Genomic DNA, 17317 nt, shown 5'->3' with positions numbered 1-17317 from the left:
AAAAGGGATTGGTATTCTTGCCCGTCTTTCTGTTCTTCGTTGTGTGTGTGTGTGTAAAAAAAAAAAAAAATACGTGTATGGGACTGGAACAGATGGATTTATTTTCTTTGCGTATTTTAATAAACAATTACATACTGCTAGAAATTCATAAAATAGCAACAAGGTGACGCGTCAACCGTCTTGTAGTCTAGAGTGCAAATACTTTCTTATTGTATTGAAATCGAATTTGACATATTTGTACTTTGTGTAACTCCTCCATTTTCTAAATCAATCCTTTACACCGATAATCAATATCGTCAATCATAAGAAGATCGCCATCTCCAGAGCACATGGTGAAATAGACTCCATGCAAAGAAAAATGTTAAACAGCTTTCAGTTTAATCGCAGGTCAATACGTCATTATTATCTTTTATTCAGGCATATTTTTACTGCCCTTGTGTTGGATCGCATTAAATCATCTTGTAAAACAGCAGAATAGCAGATCTAGAGAAGTGAATTTAATGGTCAAGTGGATGATGATGAGGAGGAGAATAATGGCGAATGATGAAGGCTGCCTGCGATGCAGCTGAATGCTAATTGTATCGCTTCAACTTCCAGTTAACAGACACACTAATTAAAAAAATATCCATATATTTATCCGAATAATTTTCTCTTGTTTTTGAAGCGCTTGCAAGCATGATACACCTGTTTTAAAACATCATTAGCAATTACCGATTTCATTAACTCCCAGTGTTGATTCAGCAAAACGAATTTTCATTGGTCACACATCTTCGAAGCAAGCAATATTCCAATGTGAGATATATTATGCTTGTCATTGTAGTCTGAGTAATATTGATCCTACCTTTTGATTGACATGGCTATAAAAAAAAAAAAAGAAGATGATGCATCTCCAAGCGCTACTCTTGACACAGCAATAGTAGTCATAACCAAAATAACCCATCTGTCATCTTGGAAAGAACAACAACAAGGCAGGCACTTCGGTTCCCGCACCTCCTCGCCCAATCGCCCACCCCCCTCCCCCAAAACACCTTCAAGTAATTGAAGCCATACCGCAAAAATGCCCCATCATAAAAGATTGAGCCGTAGGGATGTGTTTGCTTCGCCACACCTTGAATGAAAAAAAACAAAAAAAAACGAGGACTGCAGAAGCCATAAAGGGGAGAACATGTAAGATTCATAAAGCTGGTAGGAGACGGGGAATGTTCTTTGCAACATGACATACATTTGAAAGCACATGCTCTCATTACGTCTCCAAGGTTTATGTATATTATATATACAGTACTGGGAACAGAGTCATTCATTTTCCTAAATGATCAGTCATTTTCAAGCTTTTTGATGTATTTAAAATGTCAAAGGCAAAGCCTTAGGTGTTTCACACTTTTACCTCAAAGGAACATTGGCCAAATTTGGTCCAACCTAGAACAATAATAGCTCACTGTGGCGCTTTTTCTAAGCTTCGGCTTTCCACGGTGAGAAGCTTCAGCTGGGCTCAGGCGAGTTAGCAGCTTGCTGGAGCAATGGCGCACAGCTGAGCACCCTTCTGTGGCTTCATCCCGTGTGCTGCAGGGTGGAGGGCGGCGGGTGTTGTCCTTGGAGCAGAGCTGCTGTTCCGCTGGGCATAAGCATGGCCTGAGTGACAACCCCCTGCTGCCTTCCGCCTGCTTATGTTTTCAAGTGTGTCCTATTTATATATGCAAAACAATTGCTACTCAACTTTCTTTTTCTTAGTGGTCGAGAAGCTCTCATATTTCTCTTTTTTTATTTTTGTTGATTAAAAATGATATGTCAATTCTTTGCGATAGCATTTGTCATTTTAGCGTTACTGAGACCTAATATAATGTTCTCACAAGAATATATTTGAAATTCATTCAAAGATGAATGAAAATAGGCACCCAAATTCATTGTAAATTCACCTCCATACAAAAGTAGTAATAATGGTCAGTATTTATAGTGTCTGTGTTTATGATTGTGTGTGTTTTTTTTTTAATAGCATTGCACTTACAGCTTGTTCTATTAGGCAATCAAAATAACACGTGGACATGGAACCACCACAGTGACATTTCTGTCAAAACACACTCTATATACATGGCAGACCTTCAAAAAATTCTTCCTCAAGTGACCTAAATAATATTGCAAATGTCTCTATAGTCTCATAATAGGCTCCGTCGAGAAGCGGGAACAACAAGGAAAGGATTAGTAAACAGAAGCACCCATGGTACCCACTACCTCGTATCTTTAGAGTTATCTTTGTTTATTACAGGGTTGCCTGATGAAAAACACTTTGGCTTTGAAAAGTGCTTTGATAGATGTTGGCTGTTTCTGATACGCTTGACTGCATGCTTCTCAACTATCTTCAAGGATATTGCTCTCAAAAGGCAAAAAATCCTGACAACGTTTGGACTTTGAAGCTTTGTGGTCATGCTTTGTCTTCAACCCTATACAAACATCCATACTAATTAGAGATTAACAACTTGCTTAAAAAGTAGCATCAGGACCATGTTTAAAAATACCCATTAATGCACACGCTCGCACTTTGAGTCCATCTGATAACTTTGTGTAAGCAGCTATTGTGGACCTCTTGGGAGAGCAAGTTTTCTGCATGCGCACCGTCTCGCAGGGAAGCCTGATTAAATATGAGCGAGTAAATATAGTCTGTGCTGCGGACCTGAAGGCAGATGCATGTTTGAATAGCCCACAAAATGGACAGATCTTCTCTTAAACTCGGACGAAGCAATCAATTCCCAGTTGCGCCAAATTACTTAAACAATTAGAAAGCCTTGTAAATGATTCGGCGCGAGACAGCAATCAAAGCAAAACGATGTCGCTTTAATGAAATTGGAAGCTGAAACAATGGCGAGCAGCAAATTACGGAGAAGAAAATGTAATTCAAAGAGTGATTCCCGCGACAGAAAAAAAAAATGTGTATGATATTTTGAATTCAAAGTAAATATGTAGGTCATCTCTCTTTGTTCCATATCTGACTACAACAGAGTTAATATGGATAATTAAATGTATGTATCGTTATTGCATGTTGCCGTTTACATCAATTATTCATCGTGACGAATTTTGTCTGTTTCTTTCTTGTTTCTCTTTTTCAGTCATCTGCATTGTCTTGTTGGCTGTACCACAATCGGTGGTGAGGTCATGCTCACTTAACGGGTTCAAGCTTTCACTTCGCCTCGGTGTCATTACCAAGCGCTCGCTCACCTTATAGGCGGATTGTAATTGCTTTCATAGTCTCGCAGACTCCATTTAAAGGACGCCAGCATAATCAACCTCCGCCGCTCTTCCATGGCAAAATTGATGAGTAAAAAGAGTTGAGCTAAATTGTTTGGGTCCAATAATCGTGCAGAGCAAAATGATGCAGTCTTTTGAAATATTACACGGCAAGCTTCAAATTACAAAACAAAGCGTTCACAGTTCAGAAGTTTCTTCAACAACGCTTTTCACTTAAAATCACGTACCCCTGTGCGGTTGTCATCGAAACTCAATTGATCCTTTTGAGCAACAACTCACATGCAGTCATATGTATTCATAAGCACTCAGTGACCAATTCATGATAGGACAGCAGCTCAAGCTAATGAGATCCAAGAGGGGGGAAATTTTTGCTTTTAAAAAGCCAGCTGCTCAGCGGTGATTGCCATTGTTGGAAAAGTATTCTTTTAACACTGTGCTTTTCATTTGCGCTACGCTGCATCATACTGAGAGCTCTTAGTCATATTTGATTTTCTAAAAGCATCATTTGGATACTCCTCATGTATTGGATTCTGTTTGTGTTGTGAAAGTTCCCCCAACTGTGTGTCGGTTGAGAGAAAAATAATTCTTTTTGTCGTTTGCCAAGTCCCACTGCCATCATAGATGGCCTGCTCATTAGGGTTTGCACTAAACAGTCCTTTTTCTTCTTCTTCTTCTTCTTCTTCTTCTTCTTCTTCAATTCTATTGATTCTACCAAGTGGTGTTATTAGATCATCATTGTGTTTGTTGAAATGTTACCAAAAATTCTCACAATGCAAGCCACCTGCTTGGATTCATGCTGTCGATTTTCCCGCAGCTTTGCGCGTCGCTGCTTTAGAACGGCTCTGTGTAATATCTGCATATGCACAATCACTGACTATCGGACCTCTGACCACTTCGACTGGCCTAAGATCGTCAAGTTCCCCGATCCGAGTGTTGTGTATATTGATTCGATAGGCCTAGGATTACCAAGAGCTCGAGAGCCAAAATGACTAAATTGCCTTATTGCAATATCAGTGTGTGCAAAAAAAAAAAAAAAGCTGAGGGAAGCAGTGTTTGTGTATTTGTGTGAGGGAAGCAGTGTTTGTGTATTTGTGTGTGTGTGTTTTCTCCCCTAGTTATGCTCTTACATTCTAAAAATCTGCATGTTAGGTTAATTAAAGTTTCTCGATCAATAATGTTACATGATGTTATGTTGCGCTATCTAATTAAGTTAAGCCGTATGTCTTTAATGATTTAGCTGAATTGTTATGGTAAATTTCCGAGCTGTGTTATTATGCAATTTTAGGGTGTTAAATATAGAAAAAGCGATGTCCAAGCATTTGTTTGTATTTGACAGTGTTTACCAAAAATGAAATTGACAGATTCAGTATCAGCCTAGGGCATACTTCTGCAAATAATAATTGTGTGGGTGTTTTTTGTTGAAATCATCTGCGGCTGTGTAAATGTTGGCGGAATGAAATCTTCAAAGTGCCTCGATGGCTAAAATAACACAGCTTCCCAGCTTTCCTTTGTTTATTTCCCATTTTCTGGTTCATATGATGGTGTTTTGGGACCTTTTTTTTTTTTTTTTTTTAATATGACAGTCTCCATTAAATCCATCTGCTTTTAAATTAAATTGCTGCTTACGTTTGCTGTCAAGCACAAAAGCGTAGACGCAAAAGGTATTGGTTTAGTTGGGTGACGGGTGAATTATTTTATTTTATTATTATTAATAATGATACCAGGTATACCACATATGATGGAGCTTGTCAATTTTGCAGCAAATTTAGACGAAAATGTGGATAGCTAATTTTTTCTCCACCAGACAAAACCTGGGAGCTAAGAAGAAGACGGACAAATTGAAATTTGCATTATTCTATATATATATTTTTACCTATGTCGTATTTTTGCAGTCCACCGAGTGCCGTTGTGGTTTTATGCTGTTTTGTTTTCTTCTGGAAAAAAAATCCCACCCAGAAAGGTTGTTGCCTATTTGTTAGGCAAAAGAGAATAACCCATTTTCACTATTCTCTCTCGTCGTGTAGCACCAATTAAGAAAATATTTACACCTTCTACAACAGGGACAGTCTCTTTCCAGTTGTGAAATACATCTCGCCCTTGTTTATTTTGTATCGTTATAACCTTCTTGAGATCGTCTCGACCCGCATTATGATGCGCACGGTGATGCATCGCTCGGGATGTTTTGCCTCCCCGATGAAGTTATTGTGAAGCCCAAAATCTAAGCGCACAAATGTGTTGAAATGAAAAGAAGGTGAAGTGCGACCAGGTAGATGCAACTGGGACAGACTCTCATTTCATACTCCATAAGTGACCTTGGCAAATTGCAATTCATCAGTCAGTTTGTCTGACCTTCCAGGATGCATCTATTCCCATGATAAAGCCATCTCTACTGAAGGTTTTTCTTCCTGCCTCCAGCAACTTTGATTTGCCTCCTGTGATATGCTTTTTCTTGCAGCGCCGCCAAATGTGAGCAAAGCCAAATGTGGCAGTTCCTCATCGACGGCGCCCCAATAGAGGCGGTCGTAATTCCCCGCTGACTCAAACGTATCATATATTTCTCTCTGCGCAAAGATGAAAATGGGCCAGCCCTGCAGGAGATGCCTTTACTAATGCGCCCTGTTGAGAGAAAAATCACAGTTTAACATACCACAAAAAAAAAAAATTCCTTACTTAAAATAAATCCTGTTGTTTATGCAACAACCTCGTAAGAAGAGCACAATTCATTTTAGTTTGCCAAGTGCATATGATTGAGGCAGGTCAAAAAATTGACTGGGCCAATCAGTATCTTTTGAAAGTTTAATAGCTGCAAGAGCAAAATGGATGATTATTTTTTTTTCATCATTTGTTTCTGTCAAGACATTTATTTTTACTTTGCCAGGGACTTTTGATGCATATCACCAAAGTGATATAGACAACGGAATGTCTTTTCTCTCTTCAGTGTTTGCATTCAAATGAGCTGTGCCCGTGCTGCTGTCTTGTCATCTTCTATCCTCCTCAGTCAGCCACTGATTTATAGCATAGCGTTAGGCTTGTTGATGTGGGATGATGTTCCCTTTGAACCAGACAGTAACTCTCTGTTAGCAAGACAGCCGTGGCCATTTTTGTTATTTGGGTGTGGTTGATTGTCATCGACTGGTCTCATGATTGTCATGATGGTCATATAAATACAGTTTTTCTGATATGAAATGTGAAAAAGAAATGGCAAGCTTGTAACAAATTCACAGCTGCCGTTTTAAAATATTTCTTCACGGAAGTGCATGCAAAGTGGTGCAATGAAGCTTTAATAGAAGAGGATGTTTTGACTCTTCAGAGTCACAAGCCTCTGTCTCACTGCCTCTCTGACAAATTGACACAACAAAGACGTTAGAGTAGAGCCAGAATTCTTTCACCTGTGCATTTCAAACACAACCCGGAGAAGTCATTGCGGCCGGTCAACTAATGACTAGATGTGTGACGAGGGTGTTAAATTTGACTCACTGGTCGCAGATTCTCGCTATCCCCTAACGCAAATATGTGTTGACGCGTCGGAAGGCACCAAATTTGCAAATTCATTTTCACTCTTCGTCCTGCAATGGTGCCTTACAGGATAGCAAAACTTGGATGGCACTACAAAAGGGGGATTAAACTACTAACGAGCTATGACTCTCAAAAAGTAAAAAAAAAAAAATGACAAATGAAGGAATAATTTAAATTCAATTTTGTGTGTGTGTGACCATTTGTTTGCTGGCATGCCACTTCCTAGCCACAGTCTTTGACATATCAATTTGGATTTTATGAATGATTTAGACTGGAAAAACAATCACTTATAATTAGCAAACTCACCCACATATAAATGAAATTTTCTTGCTTGGTTGGTTAGAAACTGTTATGTCAAACAGCGGAGATGTGATGCAGATGAAAATTGGCAGAATTTCTAATGCATTGTGGAGAAGGATACCAAATGTGTTCCGAAGCTTATGCCGCTCATCGGATCAGGTTGTTGTGCTTGGATGTGTATGATCCTATTACATTGAAATGCTACATCTGCGTGAATGGTTATTTTAGCTGTTCTCTAGCTTAGCGCTTCATTTACTAATTTCCTTTGTGGTAAGTCTCTAAGTCTGAGCAGTATCTGAATGAGGGTCGACATTTCATTCATCAAAGCAAAAGTTTTTTAGGCCAGCTGGCTTTAAGAAATCATGAGTCACATTTTTATGTTCTCTTGGCACATAAGTGAGTACATTTATTTATTTATTTATTTCAGATTTCGCAGTGCACTTATGCTGCCGACATTGCACATGATTAAACAACGACCAAATTAACATAATCAATCGGTGAATACACCTTGCCCATCGAATGCAAACGATTGATTTCAAAGTGATGGTTTTACAATTTGCAGCCATTCTGATGAATCATTTCGTTTTCTCCTTTTGTCCTTTGTCCTAGGATGTTGTGTGGCTGAGAAGGCTGAGCGCGCTGCCTAGGCTCTGTGCCTAGTTGCCACATGGAGAATTGACCGGAGCCGTGCTGGATGGAGGCCAAGACACTGGATGGCGAAGACGAGGAAGCGCACAGTCTTGTGGCTCACTTGTGATGTTTGTTGTCTTTCTGGCATGTGTGGAACGATGGCAAAAAGAATCCGGATAGATAGTCAAGGTTAAAGCAACACTGCATGCATAAACTGCCTTCTTGTTTTGGAGAGATTGTCAAACTCCAGTAGACTCTAAGTAGACACTTTTCTTCTTATTATTTTGGTGGACACGTATGCATTAGCTTATAGACGCTAAGCATCATGGCCAGGTGTCACAACAAAGCCCCCTGGTTATTGTTTTTAGTTCATTTGGTGCTAACAGGAAGAGCATTGGAATACGAGGGCATTCCGGGTCAGTGGACACGCTACGGACAATGGGACGCCAAGAGCACTGCGGAACTCAGCTTCATCCTGAAGACAAACATCAGCAAAGCTCTGGTTCTCTACCTGGACGACGGCGGCGATTGTGACTTCCTGGAGCTGCTCATATCTGACGGGAGACTGCAGCTGCGCTTCGCCATCCACTGCGCCGAGCCGGCCTCCCTGCACACGGAGACGCGTGTCGACGACCTGCGCTGGCACCGGGTTCTCCTCTGGCGGAACTACCGAGAGACCAAACTGCTGGTGGACAATGAAGAGAAAGCGGCCCAGGTCAAGTCCAAGAGGAAAGAGATGGTGGTGGCCAGTGACCTTTATGTGGGCGGGATCTCGCCCGACGTGCGCCTCTCCGCCCTGACGTCCAGCACCGTCAAGTACGAGCCGCCGTTCCAAGGCCTGATCGCCAATCTGAAAGTGGGGGAAGCTCTGCCCGTGCTCTTGGACGGCCAATCGGTGCACAGCGACATGGACTACATCTGTGATGTGCACTCGCCCTGCAATAACGGAGGCGTGTGCTCCGTCAGTCAGGGGGAGGTACTTTGCGACTGCATCAACACCAGCTACGTGGGAAGCTACTGTCACGAAGGTGAGTCAATTCACACATTTATTTTCACAGCAATAACACAATTTTCAACAAAAGCACACCGGAGATGATTGAAGTCAAATATATGAGAACTCTCTGCAGAATAACTCGCTAATGTGACAGCAACTTGAAATCATTTGTTTACCCTGGAAATACCACAAAGCATACGCAAAGAGAACTATTTGAAAGCACATCTTAACTTTTAACTCTACAACTAAAAATGTGCAGAAGAAGTCAAGTCAATATTTGTATTTCATATATTCAAATATAAAAAAAAAAAGTGAAACAAAACAAAAGAGCATCAATTGGGAATTCAATTGGTCAAAATGATGTTTAAATGAAGTTTTTTTTCTTCCTTTCATCAAAATTGTCCTCGTGTATCCTTGTTTTAATGCATTCTACTGTCAATTATTTTGTTTTACTAAACAATACAAATCCCTGAAACATTTTTTTTGTTTTTGATTTGATTATTTTTACTTCTTTACTTCTCTATTTCCTTTCTTGGCGCCGACAAAATCAATATGTCTATTTTTCTTCCTTTTACAGCAGGTGTCCAGAAAGAAGTAGAAGGTAAGCCATTTCATTTACTACTACTTAGCGTAATGGTAACCATGTGTCGTATTTGCAAAGGCTTTTAGTGCAGCCTCGGTGTGTTTGCTGTAATCAGGTTGTTATTGTCAGTTTGGACTGCAGTTCGGACATCCGACACATTAGGCTGCATTTTTGTACGTTTAGTGGGAAGTTCTTCACGCACCCGTTGCATATGTAATCAAAACAGTCAAGGTGAATTGCTAGGTCCGTGGATGATGTGGGCGTCACAACAACACGGGGATGCTTTGCATACTGCGCCACAGAAAAACACGTTTTCCCCTCTCGTATGCGTCACACTTTTTGGCGACTATTTGTTTGCTAGATTTAAATGACATTCAAGCTCGCAGCTTGACACAAGGAGTCAAACATGACTACAGAAATCCAATGACTGATTTCTGGGGACAGTCATCAATTTGTTTTGTTATTTTGCACGGCGAGACGTTGAGTTTTTACAAAAAAAAAAAAAAAAAAAGCCACTGTGTCATTAGCGACTCATTATTAACTTTTGAACAGTGCAAGCAAACGGGCCTATTTTCCAAATATGATGAACAAACAGAATGTTACCATAAAGCGCTTGGAGAAGATTTATTTGGTGGCTGGTGAGGCTTATACATCACGTCAGCAAAGTGGCCATCGTGGTGAAGTGGCGGCCAACAGACTCTGGGGAGGCGCACTGAACCGCGCCACGTTATCAATCACTCTTATGCAGCAAACCATGCACACCTGCTCGCCAAAATCTATGAATACGTTTTCGTGAAAGAACATCTTCCCGTACGGTGCGTTCAGAATGAATGCAACTAGTATCGAATAACGTCTATGATGAAACACAATAGAGGATTGTCATAAGCTTGTGAGTGCGAGTGTGCATATCGCAGCCTTTCCAAATAAGCTATAATCGCCACATACTGGCACAAAGGTGGCGTGTGTCTGCTCTTGCAGCAAAAATGCAGCCATTATTAGATGACATACTGCAAAGAGAGCGCGTCAGAATGTTTATTGGATTAAAGCTTGACATGGAGACAATCCCCTGCGCAGAAAGCATGAAAACAACACTGACAACAAAATAGCACTCAGCCCAAGATTTGTTTTTGCCCCCGTGCAACCTCGTGTGCGATGCGGCAGCAAGTCTGTTGTTCTTCCACCAACTCCCCCCCTCACCGTAGACAGCAAAGATGGCCGCCCATACGCTTTATTCGATCTTCACTGCGGGTTTGAAGTGCGGTGGGAATAATCCCCATTTGCCAGCGGAAACGCTTAGGGGGAACGAAAACAGTTTGGCACAGCAGGTGGCTCTTGCCAGTTCGCAGTCGTCGACAGTATGTGGGATCCCGTTGATCTGTGTGGACAAAGGCCACGCCGGGGCATGCTCTGATGCCAAAAGCATCCTCTGATGTTTTGAGAGCGGAAAAGCAGGTCTGCGAACGAGAGATAAGCGCAGCCACCTCACGTCGCACGAGCCGACTCCAGAGGATTCTCTCAAACGTCACGGGACAACCGTGCACAAACACACAAAGTCCGAGCGCAAACGCACTGTCGTTGTTTTGTCCGCGTGCTTGATGTTTGTCTGCTTTGTGTACTTTCAGAATTGGATGCACAAGCGCGCAGTAATTGGACCGTAGGAACTATCGCGAATGAAAAAGCATGCATAGGCATACTTAGAAAAGGGACACAGCTGCTGTTAGTGAGCTCACATCTTCCAGTAGCGATGACCTTGGTCTAATCCCTCATTAGAACACAAGACTTTTCATGGAAAACAAATTTGGCTAATCCAAATGCAGTGGCTCTTTCTTCCAAGTTAGTCACTAATTACGTCCCAACAATGACAAAATGTTGTTGTTAGGATCCGATTGTATAGTTTTGAACATTTCCAGCAAATCTTAAAGAATGGAAACCAAACCAAGCGACATTGCCAAAATTCTCACAGTGCTTTAAATAGAACAATGTTTATATTTTCATTAGAGCCTAAGCCATTCATTAGCGGATTCAAACATCAGCCAAAATCATTGTCTAAATGGCCGATATTTTGCTGATTATTATTATTACTTACAACAGTTGGATACAAGTGACACTTGCCAATGTTTTGGCTCTTTTATGTAAGACTTCATGTCAGACTTCCTTAGACTTCACCAGTTTGCTGCAAGCTAAATCAAACAGCTTAAAATGCCAACGTCTAAATCACAGTGGCTTCCATTGCCTGCTGTTTTAGTTTCTTTTCCACGTTTAAAAATAGCAAACTAAATAGTACAGGAAGAGAGGCAAAGGCGGTTTATGTTCATATATGCTCCTAGGACTCCTATCTCTGCATTGCCACGCTGAGATTTGGCTGCAAGGCTCAGGGAAGTAGGATAAGAATATTTCAATGTGGTGACTGCCTCCATGTGAAATTTGACTGGGGCAGGGACGACAGATCTCATCCATTTTCCTTACTATAGTTGCCCAAAATGAACCCGCTTGGTCCCGGGTATCACATTTTGCTTGGTGATGCTTCGACCTTCATGGCTCACCTACTTTGCTGTGTGTTGTCCTGACATGCGAGGGGAGGAAATTGTGCAGAAATTCAAGCACTGTGTTATATTCCGAATCGAATGACATCTGCAGAGAGTAACCAAGAAGTAGTTAAAAAAACATTGAGGGCATTCATTGTGTGTATTTTTGCCATGTTATAAAATAAAAGCAGAAAATGGGGAAATTCATAAGATACGAAGCAAATCATGCCTAGCTCTATTTCTATCATCTTTATTTAATTCTATTGACATAATAGGGCAGCGCGGTGGAGTAGAGGTTAGTACGTGTGCCCCACAATTCTCTTGATAAATATTCCGTATAACAACAGCAATATGCTTTTTCCAAGTAAGTCCCATTTTGCGCCAAATCCTGCTCGAGCAGACTCCAGAAAGGATGGTCGCCTTGCAGTCGTGATATATTTCTGCTCCCTCATTGAAAGATGTTTTGCAGCTTGCTGCTGCTGCCGCTGCTGCTGGGTGTGTCTATCTCTCTGCTTTGCCAACAGTTGTGATGAGTGAGTGCAAAAGCAAACACACACACACACACATATAACCACCCCCCCCCCCGAATCCGGTATAGCTGAAGGATGACAGACACCTTAAGGGGGTGATGTTTCTTGCTTTCCTGTCCAGTTCAATCTCAAACACGACTGGTGAGAATGAGATGACCTGAGGGGTGAGCAGAGGAGGAAGAGGTGCTCGTGTTTGTACTGTATGTCGAGACCGACATATTGGTTTGTTGTCCATGAACCACATCCCCGCTGGGAGTGCATATAGCTGCGCTTTTTGTTTACTGGCTTGTTCAAGCAAAATATCATCAGGTGTGTGCTTGTGTGTGTGTGTGTGTGTGTGTGTGTGTGTGTGTGTGTGTGTGTGTGTGTGTGTGTGTGTGTGTGTGTGTGTGTGTGTGTGTGTGTGTGTGTGTGTGTGTGTGTGTGTGTGTGTGTGTGTGTGTGGTGCATACCTGCTCCCTTGGGTGATGATGTTCGGAATACTCTGACCTGCATCTTCTCTAGTAGTAAGTGAAATGGACCGATAGCCATTTGTTTCCAAAGTGATACATTTTCCTTCAGTTTGCCTGCCACTCAGTGAAATTAACATGTGTAGGTGCGATGGCGATAATTACGTAAATTAACAACAGCATAGGCCCACCAATGGTTTAAATGGAGTGGTATTTCCATTAGCGACCAGACAGTGTCAAAAACTGTTACTATGTTGTGAATAGATTAATTTGGTACTCTTTACAACTTTTGATATATCTATCTGTTAAGGTACAGAACCACTTCTGACTCAAGTGTCTTACAGATAATGACAAATATGACTAAGCTATAAAAACTGACCCAAATCCATTTAAGTTCTGCAATACCCAATTTGGTACGCTCTTGAAAGCGTAGGAAAGCGACACATTGCTTTACGCTTCCAACATGAAGTCAACCCTTTGAGGTACATTATTAGTCTCGGTAGAAATGTGATGTTACCATTCAAAGCAAAAAAGAAAAGAAGACAAAAAAAAAAAAAGCTCATATATAAAACTGAATCAAATCTTTTTAGATCCCGTAATAATGCATTTAGCAGAGAAAGTGTGCCAAAAAAGTGGTACAGCAAAGAGTGATTATTTGGTTTGCCACTTGTCATACAATGGATTACTTGTCAAACTATTATTCTGTTAGATGCTCAAATGAAAGGGTGTTCATCGTCACTGTTGAAGCCAAAGTTACATAAATTACTATCTTGTAGATCTTGATAATTGATTTAATATGCCAAGTGGCAAAGCTAGATTTTTTTGTTGTTGTTTACAAAGCCCAAACATTCTTCAGAAAAAGCCGATAAACCTTCATTATATGTTGTCTACAGAGAATTGTGGAAAATTTGGAAAAAGAAACAGAAACTACGCAAAAGTCAAATATCTGATTTGCATTTTTCAAGGGGGGGTCCCAGTGCCCCCCGTGGCCCCCTTCTAGCGCCACCGGTGCTTGCAAGAAGAAACAACAAGCACACAAAGCACCCTCGATCGAATACCTTAAGTAATTATTGTCTGAAAAATATTGATTACCTCCAATTGTATCTTTATCTATCTGTGCCAGCGACGTATAGTGACAGGCATAACAATTGCTACCATTTGATGTCAGAAGGCACAATAAACCTTTTTATGCACCTGTTGGCAATCCTACAACTGAATAAGCCATGGCTTCCCGTGAGTGAATCAGCTTTGTGTGCGATTAAACAGGTTCAGATTTCCCGTTGAGTTAGTCCATTTGTGAGTCAATTGAGACAACATCATCATTATTTCACTATTCATATTTTTTCTGTGACATTTCCGTCATTTAAAATGGATTCCTTGGCTCGGTAAAGGTTGGGAAACTCCGCGCTTAACAAAAGGATGCTCCCGACGTGTGACAATGCAAATGGCGTCCGGTATTGAAAACGTGATTGTTGATGCCAGTGAGTGACAAAGCAAGCTTGCGGGAGCGTTGAAGAGTGCCGATGCAATGAGCAGGAGCTGTTTGTGTTGACTGGCTCAGTGGGGCTCATGTGCTCAGCAGAAGTGTTGTGTTTTATCACCCCCGTCTCCTTTTTGGCACAAAAGTTTGCCACATATACTCCCTGCCAGGCTGCATATTGATCAGCGTGTGTATGTGTGCGTGTGCGCTCAGGAAATAGATGTAGGAGTGAACAACTTGGCGCCTGCTGCTCCTTTCTGCTTTTTTTTTTTTTTTTTTTTTCTCTCCATCTTGAGCTGATGTGTTACATGATGATTGGTGTGTGATGTCATTGTATGAGTGCTGCAGCAGGAGGGATATTGACTTGCTGTTTTGTACTAAAACCTACAAACGCATAACAACGCTTGGCATAATGAATGATTCTGACCTCGGCACTCAGATGTGATGTCATTTGACAATGTCCTGTTTAGCGATGTAGCTTGGCTGAGCATTTAGAAAATCACAAACTATTCATGTCTAGCCTAATTGGTACATCTCAAACACTGTCTTAACATACGATGTGTTCCATTTTGGGAAAAAAAAAAGCATCTTTGAGAGCAACTACGCCGATGGTTGCGCCTATCGAGATGTTTTTTTTTTCTTTCCTCCTCCCCTCCTCTCTTTGAGATGTCTGTCTCTTTTTTGCTTTGATTCCCCTCCCCTCTCACCTTTTGAACTCTGACATCCGTGCCTATCCCAGGATGTCTGTCACAAACTGCAGTCCAACATTGTGACAATGCTTTTTTGTTTTCCCGATCCTTTTTATGAACTTCCTGTTTTCGTATCCTTTTTCTGTTCTTTCCCTCAAGGTCTGGCGCACCTGATGTTAAACCGCCAAGGTATGGGGTCTATTGGTTTGATTTTCCCTCCTAACCACCCAATCACAACACCCCCCCCCCCTCCTCCCGCCCCGTAGATACCATTTCAGTTAACTGTGCTGCACTAATATATCCTCTCCTCTTTTTTTTTTCCTCCATATGTCCCTATACTTGGTCATATTTGCTCCCTTTTCATGTTATGCTCACGACTCACTCACTTCTTGTCCATCAAAACCTTTGTCCTGACTACTGACTCCGCTACTGGAACATCAACTTTGACCTCCGCAGTCTTAAGCCAAGGTAATGCACCGACGCTCATGGCGTCCCCTTCGATTTGCTGAAGGTATTTTCAAAGGCAAAAAAAGTGTCTCGGGTCAGAAGAACTCACTGACTCTCTTCCTGGGAAGCTAATGAGAAGAATATATGAATATATTAAGACAATCATTGACTGTTTTCACATAATTTGCTATTCAAATACAGTAATGAGCTTAAATGGTGTTACTTTGGATCATAGCTGGGTTGAGAATAATATTCTATTTCACATGGTGTAATTGTACAAATATGTCGAATAGAAAGGTGCAAACAGATATTCAAATACTCTAATGCATTTCTAATCATTTTGGCCTGCACTTTAAATTGGAAAAGGAAATAAGAAAACTTACCATTCAGACTCAATAGAACCTCTGACCTATTTATTTATGCTTTTGTGTTTTTTTTTTTCCCCTACAGTACATGTAGAGATTCTGATAAGTCGTTACCCGCGTCTCCATGGCAGTTGCTTTTTCGCGAAACACAGAGACCTGACTTTGATGACCTACTCGAGCAATAATATACACAGACCCTGCCCTCGTTTTTTTTCATTTGCAAAATGTCAATGCGGATAAAACTGGCAAACTTTCTTTTAACTGGTTCGTCAATTGCAGCGCACTTTATTAGTAGTCTTGCTTTTAACATATCCGACTTTTAAAATCATGTATAGTGTCTAAACTATGAAATATGCAACCACTAATACAGTGTGGGTTCTAAGAAAAAAAAAAAAGATTGATATGATTGACGATATGATTAGACGAGTGTAACATTTTATGTCTTCTGTGAATTATTTCTGTATCTATGAATCACCAATGAATAGTCTGGAATTATCCAGCCGGATGATCTCTTGTGCATTTTCTAGGGTAAAAATATGATTGCATAAACATCTTGTCCAAGGCAGTTAGAGTCGATTGGACAGAATTTTTTTGCCCCCCAACCCTTTACAAAATATTCTGTTTAGGCCATTGATGACTTGTTATTCTGCAGTAATTCCCTCTTTGTAACACTTCCTACATCACGGATAGCATTATAGGATCGGAAGGTGATGTTTACTCTAAGATCATGCTATGCTTAATACCACCGATACCAAATGATCACCTGCATTCTAATAGCATTTCGGTATCAAATATTTCCTGAGTCATACAATGAGTCCAGGGTTGTAAAGGTCAACCATACTGCGATTTGTCCTGAAATGAAGCCTGAAAGTAATTGCTCCATTTCATGCATCAATAAGAAGACATTGTGGAGATAATCACCCTCCAGGCAATACTAGCACGCTTTTCAATTTGTAGCAAAGCACTGTACATCTAACTGCTGGGAGACGGAAAAGTTTGACCACGGTGTTAAGTCTTATATCAAACATTTTTTTTCTTTTTTAACATTGGCAGTTGTCAAGCTGGTAGCCTGAGGCTTATGCGTATGTTTTTTAGTTTGAGCTGCTTTGTTTTTTATTTGGCACTAAATTAGCGCAAATCAAATAAACAATGTAGTTGCTCCCCCGTGGGTTTGTTCGCCCAGTCTAGAAATGAATTCAGACGGTGCTTATTTTTTTTTATGCTTAGATGCTTTTGAATTCACAAACATTTGAATACTATGCACACACAGATGTGGCCACCTACTTGCTTATGCATTCCCCATTGGACTCAATGGTCAGTAGTTGCCCATATGTCCATGCCACCTGACTTAGGTTGACAAACCAACAGCCCCCACTAATTAATTAATGATTTGAATGAGTAAATTGTGAAGTCTTGTCATAATAGCCAATCCTCATAGTGTCATTTTGTGTGGCTGCGTGGTGGCAGGTGGGCCCTTAAGACGAATGAGCTCGTGATGATGCCCGCCTGGTGGTATCGCCTTCTTTCTCGTCGGTGTTAAATGTGCTTCATGCCGTGACGGTTGTTATTACT

General features: G+C 40.9%; 1 protein-coding gene across 2 annotated transcripts in view; it reads left to right on the top strand.

The window, feature by feature from the left end:
- The window catches only part of LOC147043490 (neurexin-2-like), a 90358-nt gene that overhangs the window by 9935 nt on the left and 63106 nt on the right, over positions 1-17317 (top strand). For both annotated transcript variants that reach the window (XM_085935571.1, XM_085935570.1), the window contains exons 2-3: positions 7663-8711; positions 9255-9278. In XM_085935571.1, the coding sequence (XP_085791697.1) occupies positions 8009-8711; positions 9255-9278 (727 nt within the window). In that variant the 5' untranslated portion in view covers positions 7663-8008. The remainder of the gene's footprint in view (positions 1-7662; positions 8712-9254; positions 9279-17317) is intronic.

This window comes from Syngnathus leptorhynchus, chromosome 17 (genome assembly GCF_054491065.1).
Source record: "Syngnathus leptorhynchus isolate UIUO chromosome 17, UIUO_Slep, whole genome shotgun sequence".
Lineage (NCBI taxonomy): Eukaryota > Metazoa > Chordata > Actinopteri > Syngnathiformes > Syngnathidae > Syngnathus > Syngnathus leptorhynchus.
Note: the sequence above shows the minus strand (reverse complement) of the source record. Positions and strands in the feature narration are given on the sequence as shown.